Genomic DNA, 23,767 nt, shown 5'->3' with positions numbered 1-23,767 from the left:
TATTTATTTTCAATTAATATTAAGTAAGCGGCGTTCAAAATGGATGGATGGAGATGTTAGTATTAAGATAGCAGACGTTTGTTGGAGGGTGAGAAGAGAAATGACTAAAATCCAGAAGGTATGTATCAGCATTTCCTATTATTTCGATGAGATTCATCATGTCTTCATAATACTATAAACAGATTCTCCAGTCTTCTTCAGAGCCGGAACTAAGGAAACGAGCAAGCGGGACCATCAGCAGAGACGAGGGGGCGTATATCCTGGGATTCCCTTCTCCAAAGACCACCAAAGGCAGACCAATGGCAGCAGGTAAAGAATCTGTTTATAGCATTTCCCATTGTTTCAACATGGAGGTGAACTATTTATTTCAATGACAACGTAATAACTGAGGAAAATAGAAACAAAATCTGATTTATTGATGAAATGTCACTTAAGCCACAGCAAATAAATAAAATAAAAGCCTGAAATGGCAAATACATTTGGCAATTACTATGATTACTAGTAAATTACTTCCTAATGAAAAAATACATTTGGGAGAAAACTGCAACACATTTAAATGTTTTACAATCATTCTTAAAACATTGATGACATCATATATTTTATTTTGTCAACAATGTGGACGGACATGTTGCAATTTACAGTCAAGTAACGCTTGTACTAAAAACGACTGCATTTTCATACCCCCCAAAATAGCTGCCAATGCTCAGTTAAAAACAAATTTAGGTCAAATATATCTACCTATTCAAGACATTTAAATTAAATGTGCCTTTAGTTAAAAATGTTTTAACAAAAATCATAATAGCATTAAAACTGTACGTTCTAGTTATAAAACCCTAATGTCGAGAAACATTGTTCTTACTAAGACTATCGTATGTACGATGGACTCTGATATGCAGCATATTTTAAAAAAAAAAGTAACATTAAGACAAATTCAAATAAGATTCAATCCTTCAAATCAGTGCTTTTATTTTCTTAATACTTGTGGCTTAGGATTCCTTCCACCTTTTTGAGGACCAATATCTATGTGTAAGTATTTATAGGTGTCCCAAAACCCATAAACACACTCAAAAGCGTGCCCTGGAAGGTTACAAAAAAATAGCCCATGGCACCCGATATAAAAAAAACAAAGTGCAATACAAAATAGACTGATGCGTCACACCCCGCAGTCGTGGTTCCTCTGGTCTTGGACTTTACGTCGGAGGATGAGCACGGTGGATAGCGAGGCCACGGCAACGTGGAAAGCGATCTGCCAGGTATTCCTTAGCCTGCGCAAGACGACGTTGCATAGAACGATGGCACTCAGTAGGCTGAGGGACTTTGCTGCTTTTAGGCGAGAGTGGAAAACGTACAGGTGGCACTGTGGGGATGGGGGGGGGAAAAAAAGCACTTCAGGGATGACATGTGGCATATTAATGTGACTAAAGTGCATTTACCTGAAGCAGGCAGCAGAGGAATGCCACGAGGAATGCTACGACGTTCCACACGCCGTCGTAGTCGTCCTGTGCGAAGAGAAGCGCTCACATATTGGTACTGTAGCCCCTTTATAAAAACTGGAGTCAGGAACTGGCTAGTACCTGGAATGTGTATTCTATAAGGTGCACGCCTCGGATGATGTTCAATGACGCACACATGATGTTGAGGACCAGCGAAAGGATTCCAGGAGCCGTCACTGGTTCCAGTTTGACACTCTGGCCTGAAAAATGAAGACTAAATCATATAACATAGCCCAGTATTAGGATGTGTAGCAGTGATGGGGAATCATACTAGAAGTGGCCGATTGCTCCACGTGGCCATTGGCAGAGCCATTGGTAAGCTCAACGTCTTCCAGGTTGAGAACCTCTGGTGGGTGGAGCCTCAGGTCTTCCTGGACTTCTGCTAAAGTGACCTGCAGGGCCGGGCCACCCTTGTAGTTGTACTGTTGCTTCAGTTTCTGAATTGTGCAGTCTGCGGAGGACATGGGGAGGATGATCATCTCTGAAGGTCTCAAGAATACAAAATTACAGCAAACACAATGCCCTAATTTCTCTTCCACACTTACCAAATTCCAAAAATGGATATGGTCTGTCTGCCAGCGACACAACACTGTGATTGTAGCAGGCTGTGAATTCCCAGCGCAGGTCTTCCAGGAAGCAGAAGGCCATCGCGATGGGAATGCTGCAGTGGCACACGCTCATGTAGGATACGCCTTCTGAAGACACCATGCTGAACGGGCGCCAAGAGCCCCCAAAAACGTATTCGGTCAAAAAACAGACAAAAAGACACACCAAATAAAACAAATCTTCATACGGTTTTTAAAAATTGGAAAAAAGACGCACCATGAAGATTGTGGTTAAAAGAAAAAGATGTAGCTGTGCATGATGTTTCCCAATATTACCACAAGAGGACGCTGTTTCTCTGTTGCAGCGAGATAGCTTGGTGTGGACTTACTATATATTGAGCTCTTGGCCCTTGACTGCGGCTCTTTCTGGGAGGAGAGCTAATGCCTTGCTGATGGTCTTGAGCTGCTGCTTCCTCTCCTGCAGCTCTCGGTTGTGCTCAAAGTCGGTGGAGGCGGACAGAGGGAGTCCATCCCTCACCCGCACCACGAAGGCAAACAGGATCAGAGACATGATCCATCAGTGCGTTTCTGTCTGCAAGGGGGGAAAAAGAAAAGACAACACTGACAAGAATGAAGGTTGTCTTAAATAATCATTACCTTAATAATAGATAACACTGAAATTGCACTGTTGCCAATATTTAAAGTCATTACATTTTAAGAAGACACAATTGGAAAAGGAAAGCTCCCCAAGTCTTAAAAAAATAATAAAATGCATTAAAAATACTCCAAATATCAATACGAGCATTGTTACATGTAGTAGATGCATTTGGTATTTTAATAAAAATTGGGTAAGAAAAAAAATATTTTTTGTTCTTTTGACTCTCAATATACTTAATAAGAGGCCCAGCTCACTCATAAGCACCGCACACTACAACTTCTTCAGTTGACAGGTAAAAATAACACTATAACTCAAGCAGAATTCACTAACTATCCAACACATAATTGGTTTGAGACTTCATTTATGAGGTGGGATTAATAATGTTTTCTTTTACTGAATATAATGTATGCAAGTTACTGAAGTAACTGGGGCAAAGTTGCACCTTACCTCATGATAATAAAGGATTTCATTCTGCACCTTGCATTCTGTAGCTTACTTAGATGGTTACGCCGCCTGTTTAAATTAGCACTGTAATGTCGCGAGTTACGTGTGTAATATTAATTTTTGGATTCCCACAAGTCGAAAGAGAAATACCGATAAGCTTGTTATTTACATGATATTAGCAGCTAACAAGCTATGACAAGCAGAAGCTAGCACAACAAATAGACCTACGCAGTACGGCAAACCGAGAGGGACAAAACACAGAAGGCATTTTGCTTAAGACAGTTCTGCTAACGAGTTAGCAAAAGCTCCTTCCTTCGGTGACTTTAGTTAATTGATCTCGCTAGTGCTACACAGGTTTGTGCGCTACTATGTATTTATGATCTTATATATGTGTAATTTGACCTGCCATGCTATTTTTGTAGACACGATAACACACGTTAGGTTAGTTAGCATTGACTCGCTTAGCAGTCGCTTAGAACTGTCGATAGCGTTAGCTCGTGCAAGATTTGTATTTGTGTTACCGTTTTGACAGTGTTTGACCTAACCGACTGAAATTAAGCGTGTCGATAGATTTACAATACAATCGTGTGGTGATCGTGGCTTTTCAGGTGACGTTATATCATAGCGCAGCACTTGTTGATTTGGCGTGATCATCTCTAATGTAGCCTTCGTGGCTCTGCATGTTTTTTCTAAAATGGAGGCTTGTTGTTGTCTATAATTTGTGGTGAGGAAAACATAATGTGATTTAGCTGTTAATAGATTGCAATTACATGAAATTGAACAATAAAGGCACATTGTTTGGGATTCACGTGAAGTGTAAATCCGGCCCTCTGTTCCTGCATCATCACCTTTCCTCCTCCCATCTGCCTCCACCTCCTCCCTCACTCTCATTTGTCACATTTTTCAAGCTGTTCCCCGTCCACTAACACGGGCAAATCTGAATACAAGTGTTTTTATATTTTCTGTGCTTCCATGTTTTAGGTCACCAGGTCTTTCATCACAATGGGGGTGAAAGATCGCCCTCAGTGTTACTTTGATGTGGAGCTCAATCGGGAGCCTGGTAAGAGCTGGAATGCATGTTATATGATGTTTATGTATTTTAGGGGTCCCAAAATCTGATGACCGTGGATGTCTTCCTAACAGAAGTCTTTTTCTTCCAAAGTTTGATCATTTGGATTCTCCATTACAACGTGGCGTGCGAGCCCTTTATCACTGCACCCAGCTTTAATTTCGCTCTACCATCCGCATGAATGTACTGACAAGACCAGTTTATTCACCTAAGGCTAAAAATATTTTATTGCAAGGGAGGGACTTAATTACCTCCGGCTCCAACAGTGTCACTTTTGAACTTCACTTTTTTTAAGACCAATTTAAATTCTTACAAAGTTCTGTTCTCCACCCACGGTTGTTCTTATTGTGCTGTAATTAATGAAGATGGTGACTAATGTACTGTAAAAGCTCTGATATTTCAGAACATGACCCTACTTGGTTTTCTTTTGTCTCACAGTTGGGCGAATCGTCTTTCAACTCTTTTCTGACATGTGTCCCAAGACCAGCAAAAATTTTCTCTGTTTGTGTACTGGTGAGTTGATAACTTTTTTTCTCATATAAACATTGGTTGTCTTTAGTTAAAGCAAAAGGTGAGTAACCCAAGACTTCATCTCGAACAATTAGCCCTCTGTTCAAATGAAATACCTTTGGGGTGGGAGGATGGTTGTCTCAAATTCATTCTTTCCCTTCATTAAGTAGTTCTCCTGTGTGAGCTCCTTTTTTTTTTTCCTGGCAGGTGAAAAGGGAGCCGGCAAAATAACAGGGAAAAAGCTGTGCTACAAAGGCTCCACGTTTCACCGAGTTGTAAAGAATTTTATGATCCAGGGTGGCGACTTCACTGAAGGTGATGACACTTTCTTGTTTAGTCGGCTCAAGCAAGCAATTCACTTATAGTTGGGTGATGCTAAGTGTTTTCTAATTTTTCTTGACACATGAGTTCACCTGGACGATACATCAGTCCTTGCGTCGCAAATTTTAATCTGGAATATGTCACCTCTTCACAGGAACCGGAAGAGGAGGCGAGTCCATTTATGGTGGCTACTTTGAAGGTAATTGGCAATCAAATGATCAAATTCCCCCGATCTATTTTGTCTCCTAAATGTTGAATTCAAACCAAAGCAATTTAAGCATGAACAAATAGTTGCATGCAAATAGTCGGTCATTCTGATGTCAGAATTCCCTAGGTGGAATTGTGCATTTTTTCTTGGCGGAATATTTTATCTACACTACCGGTCAAAAGCAAGAACGATTATGCTGTAGAAAAACCACTGGCATTTGTTAGTGCTATGGTGCGAAGTCTGCTTGCCAAAGGCTGAGCTGCACTGTATTTGTTTACTTAGTTGCGCGTGGCCGTCGACTTCTGACCGGTAGTGTACTTCAATTTCCCTGCTGGCCTTAATGCCGCCGCTTATGTGCAATTTGGGCTATAGTCACGCTTTATGGGGATTTTCTTGACCCAGCATGGAGAGTAGGCGTTCTCTTTTTTGAATCCCTTGGCTAAAATTCTCCAACGTTATTCTTTTATTTGTAGAGGGGTCTTTTGCAAAAATGAGAAGGTAAGCCCATGTACACATGCCCACACTGTCCCCTCCACCACCAGCACCACCAAACCATATTTGTACCGCGAGTGGGTTTGACAGGGGAGCTTTTGCGTTCCCGCTTAGCTCCCTCTTGCCTACGCCTCTTCCCGCACACATTTCTTTTTATGTTACATTGTTAAAAGCTGCAGTGGCCTTTACAAGGCTGCCACCACGCAAACACTTATTCCTCCCCATAATGAGTCAATTTGATTCCATTTGCAAGTAAATAATTTTAATAATGTGAAGCAGCAGATCTTTAAACCACTTTCTTGTGGACGGGCTCGTGGGCGAGACCATCACGAGGTTTGACGGACGACACAATTGCTTTTAAAATTTTTAGCGTCTGTTGCATATCTTGTCTTTGGCTCAATATTCATATCAGCTCACGTTGCGCTCCTCACACAACGTCCCACCCCCAACTCGCCCCCTTCTTGTTTTTCTCTATCTCACAGATGAGAATCTCACTCTCAAACATGACCGGGCCTTCCTGCTGTCCATGGCCAATCGTGGGAAAGACACCAACGGTTCACAGTTCTTCATGTGAGCGTCATTCTGTGACCATAAACCCCCGCCCCCCCCAAATCACCCATTCGAATTACGGATTTAATAGCACATTGTTATCATTGCTTTTAAGTATCACTTTTGCTGTCTTGTCCCTTAACCTGCTTGGGCATCGAACCCCCACCCTCTTCTGTGTGTAGTTTAGAAATGATAGTACAGAGAAACATCGATTCAAACCTTTTTTTACCCACAAATGTGTTACATTTCTTCTCTTGCCGTTTTTTTTGTGTAAAATTTACAGAAACTCTAGCATCCTGCTCTTCCAAGGTAATGTGTCTCCAAGGCTGTGCTTCTCTCTTCTCTTCATTCTCCTGAGTTTTACCATGTAGTTGTAAATATAAACATTTTGCAGAGTGTTTACTTTGGATGTGAACAGTAGTCACAAATGGCTTGAGGTGACCTATTACAGGGAAATCTCCACAGGCAATATAAAAAAAAAAAAATGTCCAGAGTTGTCTGGGAAAAATTGTTGAAAATCTAATTTGCCGTTAAAAAGAAACACAAAAGAAAATTAACAGCCTAAATTCACAGTACATTTGCAATCAAATCTCTCCTTGCGCAAATGGTCTTTGTATCTTTTCCCGTCATAAAATAACACCGGCTCTGTTGACGTTCCCTTTTGGTTCTCAATCAAGTTCTCTTTTTTCTCTTTTGTTCGGTCCTCATCTCGCCGTCGATTGACGCGTCTTGCTTGGCTTTTGCACCAGCAGCACAACCAAGATGGCGCCGCATCTTGATGGGTATGTTGTTGTTGTTTTTTTTAAACCCCTTTTTTTAAGCGACAGACACATGAAACGTCTTCCCCTGTTTTGCAAACTTAAGAGTCCACGTCGTCTTCGGCCTCGTCATCTCCGGCTTTGAGGTGATTAAGAAGATCGAGGGCCTGAAGACCGATTCAGCAAGCCGGCCGTATGCTGATGTGAGGGTGGTGGACTGTGGACAGCTGATCATCAAGTCAGCAAATGATGGTAAATCAGACATTCAGAATATGGGATTATTTATTTCAATAATAATTTAAGGATATCCGCATGATTTTTTTTGTCTTCTAGTTCTGGAAGGCAAAAGGATCAGGGCATCCCATTCTGCTGACTCTTCACTCAACTCCTCTGACTCGTCATTCCCAAGCTCCTCTTTCGGGGAGTCCGACTCTGAAAAATCCAGACGTCGCAAACATAGGAGACACAGAAAGAATAAACACCCCAAAAAGCGGAGGAAACTGCCCAGTGAAGAGAAAAGTGTTGACTTTGAATTTTCCAAACAAAGGTGAAGTTCATTGTTACCGTCACATGAATCGAATCATTGCTTGCTTGGTTGGAGTTTGCATTCAAACAATTCCTTTGTAGCTCTGACAAGCTCATTGAAGAAGAGATAGGAAATGCTGATATGGAAGGCGAGAAGGAGCACGGCGGGAAGAGAGAAAAGCCCGTCGTCCGACCGGAGGAGATCCCACCTGTTCCCGAGAACCGTTTCTTGCTGCGGCAGGACATGTCAGCCCAAGAGAACAAAGCTGAGACGTCAGTTACCGTTGGATTCAATTCTCATCTCCAAATTGCTTATGTATAAAAGTGTGATTTTTGTTTTTGGATTTCCCAGAGCTGAGAAGCAAGAATCTACTCTTGAAGCTGAACAGAAACCAGCGGTCTCAAAGTCTGGACGGAAGATCAGAGGCAGAGGAACAATTGTATGTTGATTCATGTGATCATCATAAAAACGCTTCAGTTTCTATTCTATCAGTTCCACCCTGCACAAACTCGAAGCAAAAGTCACAATAAGCCGAATTTGGGGTATTGTGTGTCTGTGTTTTCATTTTTGAACTGTTTGGAGCCATGTCGTTCCTACTTTGTGTTAGACCTTGTCGATTTGTGCGCAGAGGTACCACACGCCCACTCGGTCTAAATCTCGATCTGCATCGGTGGGCGAGCGAGGCAGCAGTGAAACTCCACCCCACTGGAAAGAGGAGATGATGCGGACTAAAGCGTATCAGCCTCCGAGTGTTGAACGATGGAGCAAAGGAGACCAGTAAGATTACGTAATAAAAATATAAAACATCATGTTTGAGATCCACCAAACTGAAATAGCTGATCCTTATGCAGATGGGACAACAGAAGTGAGTCTGCATGGTCAAGGTCCTCCGAGCGTTCGTCAGGCCGAAGTTCGGAGAGGTCCAGCCCGCCACGGCTAGCTAAAAAAAAGAAAAGAGCCAAACATAAGAAGAAATCTAAAAAACGTAAGCACGGGAAGAAGAGGAGCTCCAAAAGCAAACATCAAGAGCCTTCAGCATCAGCGGGAGAAAGGTCCCCCTCTTCAAGAAGGTCCAATGTCAGAACATCTCGCTCTAGATCTTGTTCAGGTCAGCGTCACACGAGAGGGCGGTCGTCTATCTCCCGATCTTACTCCCGATCGCGCATATCCAGTCGATCCAGATCTCGGGCGAGGTCTTATTCCATATCCAGTTCTTATTCACGATCCAGAAGCCCATCCCGCTCTAGAAGTCGCTCCCGGTCTCGTTCTAGATCCCGGTCCTATTCTCGACCTCGATCCAGACACAGGTCCAGGTCGTTCACGCCAAGCCGAAAGAGGAGTTTATCCAGATCTCCAAGAAAGCAGAAATCCAGCAAGTCAAAAGCAGACAGCACTATCCATAAACCCGGGAAGCTATCCGATAGCAAAGTCATACCTGCATCCAGAATGCCAACAGTCCCAGCTCCAGAAAACGTCGCTGTGATCCCACTCAGCGATAGCCCACCTCCCTCCCGCTGGAAGCCAGGTCAGAAGCCCTGGAAGCCATCCTACATCCATACCCAGGACAGCAAGGTCCAAATGCCTTTGTTAAATATTTCTTCTGTGGGACAAGCTACTTCAGAGAATGCTCCAAGCTCGGTTCTGGAGAAATGTGAGCCGAGTGAGTCACAGAAGGACAAGAACGTCACACAGTGCTCGCCCAGCAGATCCTCTAGGAGCAAGTCCCACAGCCGCTCAAGAAGCCGGAGCGTCAGCAAGTCCGGCTCCAGATCCCGTCACAGCAGCGCATCAGACTCTGCACGCTCGAGGCACAAGAAGAAGAAATCCCTTGACAAACATTGGAAAAAGTATTACCGATCTCTGATGAGGATCAAGAATATGGACAAGTACCTATCAGATGCTCAAGACGTCTCGTCAGAGAAGAAAGCAGCTGTCGAGACAAGTCCTGATAAAGCTGACGAGACAGGAAGTAAAGAGCATTTGGGAACTCAGGATGAAATGATAAAGAATAACGCTTCATTGCAAGTGGATAGCTTTAATAACAAATCTGGATGGGACAGTGATAGCGATAAAGCGAGCCAAAGCAACAGTGATTTCCTGGCAAAGGATCGCAAACCATCTGGCCACAACCCTGACACGAAGAGCTCCGGCCTTACCGGGTGGAATTCGGATAGCGACCCAGAAAACGTAGCCACCAGGGCACTGGCGCTATCAGAGAAAGAGGAAGGTGAAGCCAGTTCTGAATCAGAGCGCGAAGCCGACAAAATGGCCTCCAACTCTGCAGAAGCCGCAGCTGCCGACGCTTCCAGCCCGGCGCGGGCGAGCCCGGAGAAGGCTGCCAAGCCAGAGAAGCACAAGAGCAAGAGGAAGTCCAAACGGAAGCGCAAACACAAGAGTAGAGAGGGCAAAAGCGGATCTCATCGCATGAAGGACAAGAGCAAGCGACCCAAAAAGAAACGTCAGAAGCTGAAGGAGACTTTTCATTGGCAGCCGCCCTTAGAGTTCGATGAGGAGGACAATGAAGATGACTCAAAGAGGGAAAAACATAGCCCAAATGCTGCGGTTTTAAAGAAAGAACAAAATTCTTCAATTAATAATCTTAATAGAGAGGAAAACAAGGTTCCGCTGAAGGTAAAAGAATATAATAATAAAAGCACCAAACTGTCCGAGCCTCATCATCAGCCCTCTAACAGGAACAGTGCTAACTCATCCGGTGTCAAAGAGCTAAACTCTCTGGATGATATGGACATCTGTACTCCCGAACATGACACTGGAACCACAGTTGAAGCTGAAGTGGCTCAGACCCCTGAAAAAATCCTAAAAACTACCTCCAATTTGCCCGCCAAGGAAAGTAAAAGTGCCCCGCCTCAGCTGCAAAGCCCGGAACAGTCCACCACAGATACGGCCAAGCCAACCAGCACTGCCATTAATTTCAAATGGAGGCCCTTGAAAGGAATGGCTTCTCTCCAGAATGTGAACACAGCGCAGCTCATGACCAAACATATGCACGCCCAGCAGAGCCAGATGTCCAATGTTCATGGAGTGCGAATGGAGATCAAGAGCAAAAACAGGGTCCGACCAGGGTCGCTCTTCGACGAGGTCCGCAAGACGGTGCGGCTCAACCAAAGGCCGAGGAACCAGGAGAGCTCCGGCGAGGAAAGCTCCCCCTCGGCCGGAGTAAGCACAGATAATTCCCCGAGAAAGTCACGCTCAGCTAACCGGAGGTCACGCTCGGCTTCCAGTCAGCGATCCCGAGACTGGTCGCACTCCTACAGCAGATCCAGGAGTCGATCACGCAGCTCCAGCTACTCTTCCAGGTTAGAATCAAAATAGTGCTAATGTATGATTTACAATGAATCGAACAAAGCCTGTTTTTCCACGTTCAGAAGTCGTAGCAGAAGTCGAGGAAGACACGGGCGCGACCGCTCTCGCAGCAGCACATACAGAAGCTCCAGGAGCCACAGGTACACCCGAATTTCATCAACTGGGATTTGTCAATTCAGATTTTTGGATGTCTCAAACCTGCCTTCCTCTGTCCTTATGTCAGCCGAACATACAGTAGAAGTCATACCAGAAGTCGCTCCTATAATTACCGCAGGAGATCCAGGTAGGTTTTTATTCCCTCCAATTTCATTTATTTATATTGTAGGACTAGAAATGTGTTTCAAGCAAAATTTGACTCTAATTATGACATGTGTTAGTCTTGGTTAGTGACTAAAATGCGACAGTATATCGCCGCTGTCGTAAACCGAGATGCCTTTGTACTTAAGATATCAAAATGGACTTTTTTTTTTCATCAAAGGTCCGCCTCTTACGAGAGCTATTCCAGCCGGAGTCGAAGTGTGAGCCGGAGGCGAGGGCGCCGCAGAAGCGACAGCTATCGCAGTTCAGACCGCAGATCACGGTAAAAGGATTAGTTCCTCAAAGAAAAGAGACTCGAGCTAATTACAACTCGGAAAGTCTTTTTCTTCAAATATAGAATTGCTTTTTCATTTATTTATTTTTACCAGAGGAAAACAACTATCCTCATGCAAATTATTAATAATGTACCAGAGTAGCTAATGTTTCTACAAATCATATTTTACAGGAGAAATATTCTGGATTATTTCTTTTCACTATTTACAATTGTGTGTGTCTTTATCGTGACATTCTCATCCGAATATCCCAATGAAATCAGCCAGTTTTTCTTTTCAGGTCCTCATCCAGTCGCAGTTGGTCCGGGCGACGAAGTCGCAGTCGGAGCAGCCGTTATAGCTGAGACCAATCATTGTCAACGACCCACCACTTTCTGTTACAGGCCAGTTACTCCAAGAGGGACGAAGGCTATCACGCCATTTTGCACAGTTGCTCCATGACTGTGCTACATGCTTGGAAATTAATTCACTCGATCAAAAAGAATGTAATGTACATAAAACCAATGAAGAATGGCTTAGTCATAGACAATTTGTATGGTAATCATACTTAAAGGGAAAAATGTTTATCAGAAATATGTTTGTTAGTGACGTTTTTACTTTAAAGTTCCAGCTTTCATGCGTTCGGATTGGTTGGCAGTTTTAATCAACGTTGTTGTTGTTGTTGTTTGGATGACTCTCATGAGTTTTGTAACTGTCTTGAAAGTATGGATAATATTTTGGGGGGTTATGATCAATGGTGATATTCAATAAATACCAATGTCGCTCCTGAGTTTCTAAACTGTCCAATGCTGCTCTCTAGTGGTTGAAGGTAGGATAATACAATACAGTTTCAAAAACTATCATGGCAGAAAATTAACTATGATGCATCTCAGTTGGTGTAAATATCGCAGAAAAGGTACGTTTAGTTCGAAATATTTTAATGCATTTAACAATATTGTCCAATTTTATATGGAATGGGGAAATTTGTGCATTTAACTATTCCCCGGAGCGAATATGAGACTTTTTTTTTCTAATGGGATAAATTTGATGAACCGCGTGACGTCACAACTTCCGCGCACCTTGGGCTTTTTGCGCCTTAGGTCAATTATGTTATTCCTTGTAAATATGCCCCCTCCCCAAAAAAATCAGATCATGTCGCGTGTACGCGTAAAGGCGCGCCGCCGCATCTCACCACGTCCAACGCATTTAAAACGGCGCCGTGTCCCTTTAAAAGCCCAAAAAAAGAAAAGCGCCCATATGATCCCTGAGCTCCAATCAAAAAAAACAATTCCTCTTGCAAAAAAAAAAAAAGAAGCAGCCTCTGTAATTTTTTTTTTTTGCTCTGTCTGCTCGCTTGCTACAGGGAGCACGGAGGAGGTCCACGGGCTGCACACACAAAAAAGAACCGCTCCAAAATGTGACAGATCTACGCTTTTTGCAGGCTGGGTTCATGGCGGAGTGGAAACTGGCGCAAGAGGAGTTATTGCGGGACTCCTTGGAGCCTCTGGCCGCTGCAAGATCAAAATGGTAGGCTTTCTCACTCACACACAGCAGCGTCACATTTTGTTTATTTCTCTTTTCAATTTGTGCATTAAGATAGGAGGTTTTCTATTACTTGTTATTTTGTTTTTGGGCGTGGGAGTTTGTGGAACAAGTTAGAGGAACGCAATGGCTGCATTTTGCAAAAGGGAGGGAAAAGTGAGGATGTTTGTGCCGGACTGAAAGTGCAAGTCCAGTTCTACAACAGTGCTTGACTTTCTCCGGGGTCATTTGGGGATGCCCCATTAGGAAAGCATGTGGTGGATCTTAATACAGCAGTGCTGCTGGAGTACAGTAATCCTAGCCAGTGCATTCACATCTGGAGGCTTGGGTTAATATCTGGGTCAGGTCACTTGGGGGGAGCCCTGGTGTTTTCTGATTTTACCACTTTGAGATTTATGGAGCAGGTTAGCAAAAATAATTGCATTTATTGTGTGGCATTCTGTCAATTTCCAAAAATGACATTGATATTGTTCTAGTCATTTTTCCTCTTTATGAATGTCTCAGATTGGCCATGACTAACTTTACCAAAGTCTGACAACTCTATTATGATCTTAAACTTATAGCTGGCCTTTTAATGTTAGAAGTTGTGGGGATTGTTATTTTCTGGGGGCTGTTTTGTTTCACTTAGCATTGTCACCTCTTGTCTCCATCCTCTAAGTTTTTATGTAACTGCCTATTCACAGCATTCCTGACCGCCCTCGACTCGTGTAGTCTTTCGTTATCTCCTGGTGCCAAGCGAGGGGAATTGTCTGTCTCATGAAAAGTGCAGCCATTCCAAAGCCCAGCAACAAATTCTGCTCGGCAGTCGGGAGTCCATTCGTCGTGGAAACCGTGCTGTTAATTTATGCCCCAGAGATTAAGAACAGTAGACATTGTGGCAAATAGCAGAGTCTGAGTCACTGGGACGCCATGGCTGTAAAGTTTGCTGTAAAATTTTGAATTTGATCAAATGGCCATGACCTTTAGGATCCCTCAAGGGTCAATCCTTGGACCCCTTTTGTTCAATTAGTATAAATTAGTATAAAATAAATTGAAGAACACCAATGTTGGCTATCACATTGATGCAAATGACACCCAGCTATGTCCTCAAATGACAGCAATTAACGTATTGCGTCACAACCAGAACACAGTTACTGGTGGCCAATTGTAAGCAGTGGGGCAATGTCATTCCAATTTCCTACATCTCCCTTTCCCATGATGCTGCTAAAAGTAATGGTAGCTTAATTGGTCCGACTTGATTGGTCAGCAGAATTCTCATCAAACACTTGAGCAGAGGAGAAAATAAGCGCATTCCCAAATAGTCCTTTATTTTTTTTTCTTCTCTCCATCGATTGGTTGCAGCTATAGAAAGCTGATGCTCTCCTCTCTCTCTCTCTCTCTCTTTCTCTCTACCTCTTCTAGCCTTTTGTCCTCTCTGACCTTCTCATCAACAGCAACACACACACACAGCAGAGAGATTCCTATGATAAGAAGCTCTTTGCAGTCTAGTGTTAGCCTCTCGTCTCTTTGTATCCAGCTATGAAAGGTATAATGAAGTTATCACAGAATCCTCCCTGCTGGTGGCCTCTGGCCATGTCTGCACCTGCTTGCCGCTCAGTGTCACAGAGCTCTTTTTTTTTTTCTCTCTCAAACAGACCTTGTTAAAGCAAACAAGCCATGTCACTTTATTAGGTACAGCTGCTCTAACCTAAAAAAAAAACCCCACAAAATATCACAACCAGTTGCAATTAAAAGGATAATTCTATTTAAAGAACTGATATTGCATAATATTGTTAGAAGTCTTTTTTTTTAGGAGTTTTTTGTAATGATCAGAATATGGAAAATTAGGAATTGGGGAAAAATATGTTCCATGTAGAAATTATTCTGTTAGCAATCAATTAGCGTTTTCCGATATTTTTTATTTTTTTTTGCCCAATGTCATGGAATGGCAACACTGCTCTGTCCGAGGCATAGTGTATCTTCGTGTGTACGAGATGCCAGCGCCATTGCCCTCTCCCTTGGCTGGCCTTCCTGAGTCAGCGCTTCCTTTCTCAGCTCGTTGGCCCAGACGCAAACTTCCTGGCACTCATCGCGGTGTGAATTCTGACCGGGCAACAAACACACTCGGACTCTTCGCTCCGAAAACCTTTCCCCAAATGTCGTCCAGGGCAATCTAAGATCAAATCTTTGTGTTTGTGCATCCCAATTTCATGCTCGGCTAAACGCTTATCACTTGTAGATTGGCTCTTCACCTGTGCGGGAATTTACATTTAGATGGAAACGTATTCACATCTGGTGATCGAAGCCAGGCAGGTGTATCAGGGAAGGGATTTGGATGGCTGGGACGCTCCCAAAACTGCTGGATCAGGTGATGAGATGTGTGGGATTAGAGGAGATAATATTGTCTTTATTAATTTTAGCATTGCAGTGGGAAAATAAACTAAGAGGCAGCGGGGAATCAAATGAAAGCGAGCCACCGAGCCTTGTGCTTCTGCTGCAAATTCCACTAGAATCTCATCTATATTGTATTCTCCCCTTTTCATATAATTTATCTGAACAACAATGTTTTGTTTTTCCAGAGATAGCTGAATAATATGGAAGATAATGTTATTGTCCTCAAGAAAGGCTTTGGATCAAATTTCTCACTCCACATAATAACTTCTATTTTTCTTATTATGGTTCTTAATTGGACTATTTACAGTTAAAAAAAAAAAATCTATCCATACACATCCTAGCATATTCTCATAAAACTATTTTCATTTTCCCTCCAAACAATCAAAAAATATGCTAAATGATCAACTCAATAGTTGTTTCTCCAAATCCCCACTGAATTCTTATGAGCGCATTCCGTTTCAGTTATTCTCCGATTTTTCTCGTCCCTTTCGACCTTATTGTCTAATAAACGGCCTTGTCACGACCATTGCTTTCAAATCCCGACGCTGTCGTGCGTCCGACCGCCGTGACCTTGGCGGCGAATCCGCAACATTGACTTTTATTCGCATGTTTTTATGATGCAGCCGTAAAGGGCACTGCGGGCCTTGTTAAAAGCCCAGCTCGGCCACATTTGGTTCCATCCTCGTCATCTGTTTTCATCTGCAGCGTCATCGCATATGTCGTCTTTTAGGGATGCGTGCAGGCGGAGGCGTTTGAGGGCTCCTGGGTGGATGATACGCTGCCCAACGCTTCAAGGTCAGCGCCGGGCCTGATTGAATTTAAGGAGGTGGAGCTCCTTTTTGAATGATTGGGTAACTTATACCACATGACTCATATGAGTTGAGGTTTGACTTTCAAATCTGTGTGGTAATAAAATACTGCAACTGATGATCATGTAGAATAAAAAAAAAAGATTTAGATTTCTTAAAGATTGTTTGAGCTGTATTCTGCAGCCCATTTGCTGCGTATTCAAGCCTTGTCACGAATCATTCAGTGATGATACGTTTGGGGCCTACTAGCGTCTCCCGGCTTGTGAGCGAGATGAGAAGTGACACCAGTGCGAGCTCCTCTTCGTCTGAGTGTCAGTCACTTCCTGTTGGCTGACCTGTCCTCGACCCATTTTTACCCTCGAAGTACAAAAAGGCATTTGATTATAGTATTTCCTTAAGATGACCAATTCAAATTATTTTGATATATTTTTACTTACATATTTCAAATAACTCAACTTTTATTTGTAATTGAATTGCATCTAAATGGTTTCAATAAAAAGGCATTTGATTATAGTATTTCCTTAAGATGACCAATTCAAATTAATTTAATATATTTTTACTTACATATTTCAAATAACTCAACTTTTATTTGTAATTGAATTGCATCTAAATGCTTTAAATAAAACTCTATATAAAACTCTGTGATGGGGGGGAAAAAAAAGGTTCCTCTGGTCTCATCAGACATTCTTTTCGTTGTACGGGAGTCAACGCCTCGCTTTTAAATCTCCCGTGATGCGAGGTATGCGCAGCGGTAGTTGCGGCCGAGTAACATGCATTGTGCAACTTGGGAAAGATTTACACATGCTTGACACTCTGAGGAGATGCAGGCTTTTTCACACAGTAGTAAATTTAATTGGGGGAGAGAGAGGACATGGTGACTCGTTAGTGTCTCCCACTTGTCTTATTTCTGTTTCACGAGTGTCCGCCATTTTTTAAGTGCTGACATTTTAGCCATTAGCGGGTTTATTCATCTTTTGATTGTTTCAAGCATGTTAATGGATTTGGGAAATCGCTCTCTGAACAAAATACAGATCTAAATGTTGCCACGGTAACCTTGAACTTTACTGATTACTCGACTTTAAAAGAAAGTTACTGATTACATGATTTTAAAACGACACGTAGACAGATGCAGTTTTATACTGCCACATTGCATTTTAGTCCAGGGTGAAGATGACGACGACAATAATGGCTAGTGGTGTAACTTTCATTTGATCTGATTAAGGCCCCGGCGCTGTGCCCTTGAGCAATGTCTGTAGAGAGCCAGCGTTATGAGAGATAACCCCATCGCAGCTCCACTCCGACTTTCCAATTTAGCAGCTTCAAACTATGAATAAATCTAACAGCCCTCTAATTGAATTTTTCAAAGAGACCACTTTTTCAAGGTTAGTCCCCTTAAATGCAAATGCGTCTTCCCGGCTGAACAATGACAAAAAGAAAAAATGTTTCTATCGATCTTGAAGAGAGAATTTAAGCTGCATTGTCACAGTAATGTACAAGCAAATTGAAATGTGCCTTTACAACATCCATTGACATTTCCCTCCTAAATAACTTCATTAATAGTATCTTGTGATATTTTGATTTTGACTTACTTTAAATTATGACTTAAAGTTATTGTCATCATAAAACTTGTTTTTATTTACATTTGAAGTTAAAGCAAGAACTAAAGTTTTTTCCATTTGGTCTCGGTGGTAGGTGGGTCATGACCCTCATGATGAACGGTAATGTAGATCTATTTTTTCCCCAGTCGTGTCTGTTTACAGCTCTGTATGTCTACGCTGCACAATCATAAGGTGCAACAGTCAGCAAATCCTTGCGAGGTGGGCGTCTGTTTTAGCACAGGGCGGCTAAGGTTTCGATCCGATGGGATACGAGCAAGGATACACACTCGCAGTATATGAGGATGTTTATTAAAAACACACCCAGGAAAAACCAAATGTCTGCGAAGAGTGGCTGATTGGCATTCACGACGGTCCCCTTGGCTCCATTAGATGTCTTCCATTGCTCGGCACGACCACGGCGTCCCAGAGGAAACACAAATTATTCACGAGACAAAACATGCTCTGCGGGAACAATTAGCGACGGCGGATGAAACTATCCCATCGACGATTTATGAAAGGAACACGCCTAAGATTGTCTCGAAGGCCAAGTGAAGAGAACGAGTCGCCCGATTTAAGATTTTCTTTCCTCTCCATACACTGTGTATATTTTTGTATTAGTTTACGAGCAAAAATATGAGTGGCTGGCACTAGATGATGCCAGCAAACTTCATAACAAGCAAATGCTTGGCAACTTGTATCAAACTGTTTATTTCCACTCCCAATTTCAGTTTACTGTAAAACTAAACATGGTACAACAAGAATTTCATGTTGTGTATCTCAAACATCTACTTTGCCTAATTAGGAAATTCATCTTAGCTTCATAGTACAGACAATTGTTTTTTTTTTTAAGTTGATCTTCCCAAAAATATTTTTCGGAGTGAACACTAATAAGTTCCCCTCTTCAGCTCATAGTGGAGAAGACCACCGACTTTCCCTCTGCTGAGTTTTCTCTGGTGGAGGATGTGGCCCTTCACTTCACCTGCTTGATGGATCGGCTGAATGAGCAACGCCTCTTCCAGCCCGACCTGTGCGACGTGGACATCGTGCTGGTGCGCCACCACAGCACCTTCCCGGCCCACAAGGGCATTCTGGCCGCCTACAGCCCCTTCTTCCACTCGCTGTTCGCCCGAAGCAAGCAGCTACGGCGCGTGGACCTCTCGCTGGACGCGCTGACGTCTCAGGGCCTGCAGCAGGTTCTCAACTTCATCTACACGTCCAAGCTTTTGGTGAGCAGCCGGACGGTCGGCGACGTGCTCAACGCCGCCACCTTGCTGCAGATGAGCGACATCGCCGCCTCCTGCCGCCAACTCATCGGCAGCCGCTCGCTGCGGAGCGCCGACATGGACGATCAGGACGAATACGGTACTGCATTCGGGCAGCTTTATCGGGACATCAAACAAGAACGTGGTGGCGACGAAGAGTCCAAGATATTGGATCCTCACGCAACCTTCAACAAAGATCAAATCATCGTGGAAGTCAATCTCAACAACCAGACGCTCAATGTTTCCAAGGGCACTGAAGGCGACAACGAGGCCAAAGTGTTCTGCGATTGCAATGGGAGGGACTCTGAGGATGACCTGAAGAAAGAAACAGACAAGTTAGGGCAGACGACTGAAGAAGATGAGGACGAGCAGGACGTTGACGTTCCAGCCGTGGAAGCTGAGTCAGGTGGTTCCCGCAGGGAGCTGGCCGTGGCAGTGACACTGGCTCACCGGCATGACACAGAGAGCGCCGGCCCCAAGGCAAAACTGGAGGAGAGGCAGCAGTTCTCTTGTAAGAAATGTCCACGTGTCTTCAACAATCGCTGGTACTTGGAGAAACACACCAGCGCCACGCACAGCCGCGCACACGCCTGCGTCAGCTGCGGCAAGAGATTCCTCCTAGAAAGCGAGATGCTGCTGCATCAACAGACCGACTGCGAGAAGAGTATCCAGGTAGTATTTGGAACCTGGGATGAACATTTGAATCCACTCTTAAAGCTCTCCCTCTATTCTGGCTAGTGCGTGGCTTGCGGCAAGGCCTTCAAGAAACTGTGGTCGTTGCACGAGCATAACAAGGTGGTCCACGGCTACGCCGAGAAGAAGTTCTCCTGCGAGATCTGCGAGAAGAAGTTCTACACCATGGCGCACGTCCGCAAGCACATGGTCGGTGAGTGGTAAAGCCACACACACGCAAAGTCATACACGGTGGTCGTATTGATTCTACAAATATTCCATAGCTGTATTGCTGTTAAAAAACACGGGGGATCTTTTTATTTATTTGTGTGCAGCTCATACGAAGGACATGCCGTTCACCTGCGAGACATGCGGGAAGTCGTTCAAGCGCAGCATGTCCCTGAAGGTGCACTCGTTGCAGCATTCTGGAGAGAAGCCCTTCAAGTGCGAGGTTTGAGCTCCTTTACCACAAACTTTGTCAGGCAATTGTCTTGATATATTTATTTAAAAAAAACAATGAATTTGTTTTCACGACCAGAACTGCAGCGACCGCTTCCAGTACAAATACCAGCTGCGCTCGCATATGAGCATCCACATCGGACATAAGCAGTTCATGTGCCAGTGGTGTGGGAAGGACTTTAACATGAAGCAGTACTTTGATGAACACATGAAAACCCACACTGGTGAGTACAGTGAAGCCACATAAGCCCCTCCCGTCTCATCTGACAATTTTGTCTCACCGTTAATAGGAGAGAAGCCGTACATTTGCGAGATTTGCGGGAAGAGCTTCACGAGCCGGCCCAATATGAAGCGCCACCGCCGCACGCACACGGGCGAGAAGCCTTACCCGTGCGAGGTATGCGGCCAGCGTTTCCGATTCTCCAACATGCTCAAGGCGCACCGGGAGAAGTGCTTCCGGGTCAGCCAGCCGCTTGAGCAGCCGCCGACCAGCGCCGCGCAGCCTCCCTTGGTTCATCCCAAGGGGGCGCTATCTCTTCCCACGCGTCTACCCCCTCTTCCACCATCTGCCCTCTTCTCTGGCGGTAGGATGAACGTCTGAAGTATTGAAAGGTCACTTTTTGATTTTTGTTTTGGAGCTTTTTGCGCTTCAGTAACACTGCCACTTGGCAAAACTAAAGTAGTCCAAGTTCTTTTTTACAACTACATTTGGAAAGCTGGTTTCGTTCGGGGACCAGCGACGCTTCTCTTCCCGGAGCCTTGCACAAAACGCAGCGATTGTAGCATCTCTCGCAAGAAAAGTTGGATTTTTCAAACTCCGCCCACATGTAGCGGCAGCAAGTAGTTTTCTGGTGCGACGCAGCAATAATAATCAAAAGCTGACGTGTGTTGGAGAATATATACTATTCACATTTGGGATATTGGACTTCTGTGTGGAATTTCAGTAGGAACCTAAAATGCACACAGTGTACAGTAAATCATTTTTTTACACATTTGCCACAGAAAGTCCAATATCTCAAAATGTTTTGGGAGAATTGTGTGCGTGTGTCTACACACATGAACCAAATGAAATCTTCTTCGCTTACATCACATCATAGTGTTTGTAATCTGCCTCACACTTTACATTTAATGATGTAACGGAATTGTACTCTTCTAACTTTTTCCATTTTTAGAACTGTCCACGCGTGTAAGCACGCAATTTATCGTGGTAAAGGAAGTATACTTGCTAGATTTTGTTGATGGATGAAAGCAGGGCGGGCAAAGTTGACCCACATACGGCCAGGTCCATATTTTAATCCTGTTCATCAAGCATTGACATTATTATTAGTCCTGTTTTTGCTGGCAATTATGATGTATTTTTTTAATATAATTTCAGTTTTGATTTATTACAAATGATCAAATAGGAACAATACACTATTAGAATTTTATTGTTTTATTTCATGATTTGCTGCTTTTGTACTCAAGGGTCCACTGTGATATCGTTCCTCCAAATCAAAGTTGACAGCTACTGAATCCGTCCTAATTATACCTGCATATGTAGGACAAAATATTGATATCATGATGTTGTATCATCTCTTAAAATACATTAGCAATATAACTCTCTTTATTTTTAGGTATTTTTTTTTTAAACTGATTCTTTTTTTAAGTGACATAAAACAAGGTCCGACCCCTTTTGGTGTTATACGTATGATGTGTGAAATTTAGAGATGAATGAATGATAATGGCAAGCACTTTATTGTCCAATTTGGTGAATTTTGTTTGATTTGGACATGGTTAGAAATGTGTATATTCCTCCCTAGAGAATATAAACAAAATGATCTTTTTTTTTTTTTTTTTAATGAAGACCAGAAAGAGTCTAAATGATTAACATGTTTTATGCTGTCATACCATATTTCCTTTAATTGTGGCCTTCACTCAAATTGATGCATCATCTCAGTTAATTGCCCTTTTCAGCCCCAGCGAAGATTATTTCTCTGTGGAATCCCTTTTTTAACATACAGTACTTGGTAAAAACAAAATTTAATAGACTTTTGTAATCATAATATTTCTAAGAATATTTTATATTATAATCAAGCATAAAAAAAATGTTGTGCTTTAAAAATACTTTTTTTTTTTTAAATAAAAAAATTCAAAGGCCCATTCCCTAATGAACACCTAACCCCTTAATAAACACTTGGTACTTTGTGTGGCCATTACAGAAGGAAATACGGTAAATGAAGATTAAACAGAAAGTTATTTCTGTTGGTTTTAATTTTCTTTTTTGTTTTTTTTCCAATATACCAAATTTAGCTTAATCATCATAAAATGTCTTGATTGTATGACATGACATAGACTTTAATGTATATACGGCTGCTTTTAAAGCAAGTGTAACCTGTCCTGACATCATGTACAGTCCAGTATATACGACCATATCTATTTTTTTTAGGTGTCAGATGTTAATGTGATGTTATCACGCTAAGTGGCAGTAAAAAAGGAGAAGGAACTTTTTTTGCACAGCCTTGTGGAGGACTCAAACTGGATTCCTGACAGGTATGCTTTTATGTCTTTCGATTAAGCACCATTCTCCTTCAGCCAAAAAGTTTAAGAGGGACTTGCCCTTGTTCTTAAATGAAGGCTGTCTCAAAGGAGATTTTCTACCAGCCCTTGCTTATTTTGCACACGAGGGCTTACTGAGCACTTTAAATAATCTTAATATTCATGTTAACTTTCCCAAAGCTTAAAGGAGACATATTATGATTTTATTTTATTTTTTCCACACAATTTTTATAAAGGTCTCTAATTTTCCATTGTCAAAGGCTAAAGAGGATTTAACATGGACCAAGGGCATTGCAACCAGGCCAGCTGCTATTTTTCCTAAAAAAAAAAAAAAAGAAAATGTCCAGAAAACAAGCCTTCCAAAATAAAAATAAAAAGTGGATTGTATTTTCATTTGTGGAGGCAGCACTTAATCAGCAAGCCACTGAATGACTGTACAGGGACGCTAGCTTTATGACGGAGTTCCATCCCTGCAAAACTAAAGTCGCAATGTTCCACTTGATGTATTGGCCGGCACTCCCAAGTCAATTTTTCATGTTACGTCTCCTTTAAGCACACATTGAGTATATCCCTCGACCGCCATGTGCACTGTTATTTGCTGACTTTCTATCTTGTAGCGCAAGGGGTGGGGAACCTACAGCCCACAATGCAAATGTGACAAAAAAAAATCCATCTGTATCAAAAACCTCCAAAGGTAATTAACTTTTTTTCTCCGCCATACATTGGACTTAATGGCTCCCCACCTCTGCTGTACACACTAGAGTATGTCATAGGGTGTACAGAGACCTAATATAAAAAATAAAAAAAACTACTAAAAGAGAAGAACAGTGTCTAGAGGTGCTAATAACAATAGACTGTATATTCTGTACGTTTATGGTATTATTGACTCGCGTGTGTGTACTGTTTGTAAAACAAAAGCCAGGCGGCGTCACACCATTTCAACATTAAAGTGTATCAAGATATTATTGAAAATTGAACCGTGTGATTTGTTGTTTTTTAAGGAGCCTCTGAGTCTACTCACCCCTGTTCAAATCCTAAAAATTAATTAGAT

General features: G+C 42.7%; 3 protein-coding genes across 6 annotated transcripts; 2 read left to right on the top strand and 1 right to left on the bottom strand.

Annotated features, from left to right (window-relative positions):
• Positions 1–386: 386 nt before the first annotated feature.
• On the bottom strand, positions 387–3,382 carry sec22c (SEC22 homolog C, vesicle trafficking protein). The gene is made up of 7 exons (XM_037279266.1): positions 3,144–3,382; positions 2,428–2,630; positions 2,039–2,202; positions 1,765–1,944; positions 1,575–1,693; positions 1,434–1,499; positions 387–1,357 (listed from the first exon to the last, which is right to left on the bottom strand). Exons 2-7 carry the CDS (start codon positions 2,607–2,609, stop codon positions 1,154–1,156), a joined length of 915 nt encoding a protein of 304 aa, XP_037135161.1. The 5' UTR covers positions 2,610–2,630; positions 3,144–3,382; the 3' UTR covers positions 387–1,153.
• nktr (natural killer cell triggering receptor) lies at positions 3,371–12,265 on the top strand. 4 transcript variants are annotated; one of them, XM_037279259.1, is made up of 17 exons: positions 3,371–3,494; positions 4,122–4,200; positions 4,648–4,722; positions 4,927–5,034; positions 5,195–5,239; positions 6,223–6,310; positions 7,042–7,071; positions 7,154–7,299; positions 7,381–7,594; positions 7,675–7,845; positions 7,925–8,012; positions 8,202–8,350; positions 8,425–10,890; positions 10,960–11,037; positions 11,121–11,180; positions 11,376–11,477; positions 11,768–12,265. In XM_037279259.1, the coding sequence occupies exons 2-17, from the start codon at positions 4,143–4,145 to the stop codon at positions 11,829–11,831; spliced, it is 3,942 nt and encodes a 1,313-aa protein (XP_037135154.1). In that variant the 5' UTR covers positions 3,371–3,494; positions 4,122–4,142; the 3' UTR covers positions 11,832–12,265. The 4 variants fall into 4 exon arrangements, with proteins under 4 accessions (XP_037135154.1, XP_037135155.1, XP_037135156.1 ...); XM_037279260.1 differs by lacking the exon at positions 3,371–3,494 and having other exon boundaries at positions 4,035–4,200; XM_037279261.1 differs by lacking the exons at positions 3,371–3,494; positions 4,122–4,200; positions 4,648–4,722 and adding an exon at positions 5,722–5,746 and having other exon boundaries at positions 4,964–5,034.
• A 486-nt stretch (positions 12,266–12,751) lies between these two features.
• On the top strand, positions 12,752–23,678 carry zbtb47b (zinc finger and BTB domain containing 47b). The gene is made up of 6 exons (XM_037279263.1): positions 12,752–12,993; positions 18,694–19,722; positions 19,789–19,936; positions 20,058–20,173; positions 20,261–20,405; positions 20,472–23,678. Exons 1-6 carry the CDS (start codon positions 12,991–12,993, stop codon positions 20,780–20,782), a joined length of 1,752 nt encoding a protein of 583 aa, XP_037135158.1. The 5' UTR covers positions 12,752–12,990; the 3' UTR covers positions 20,783–23,678.
• Positions 23,679–23,767: the final 89 nt, after the last annotated feature.

The sequence above is a fragment of the Syngnathus acus genome, chromosome 20, assembly GCF_901709675.1.
Source record: "Syngnathus acus chromosome 20, fSynAcu1.2, whole genome shotgun sequence".
Lineage (NCBI taxonomy): Eukaryota > Metazoa > Chordata > Actinopteri > Syngnathiformes > Syngnathidae > Syngnathus > Syngnathus acus.
The sequence above is the reverse complement of the archived record's forward strand: the minus strand, read 5'-3'. Positions and strand labels throughout refer to the sequence as shown.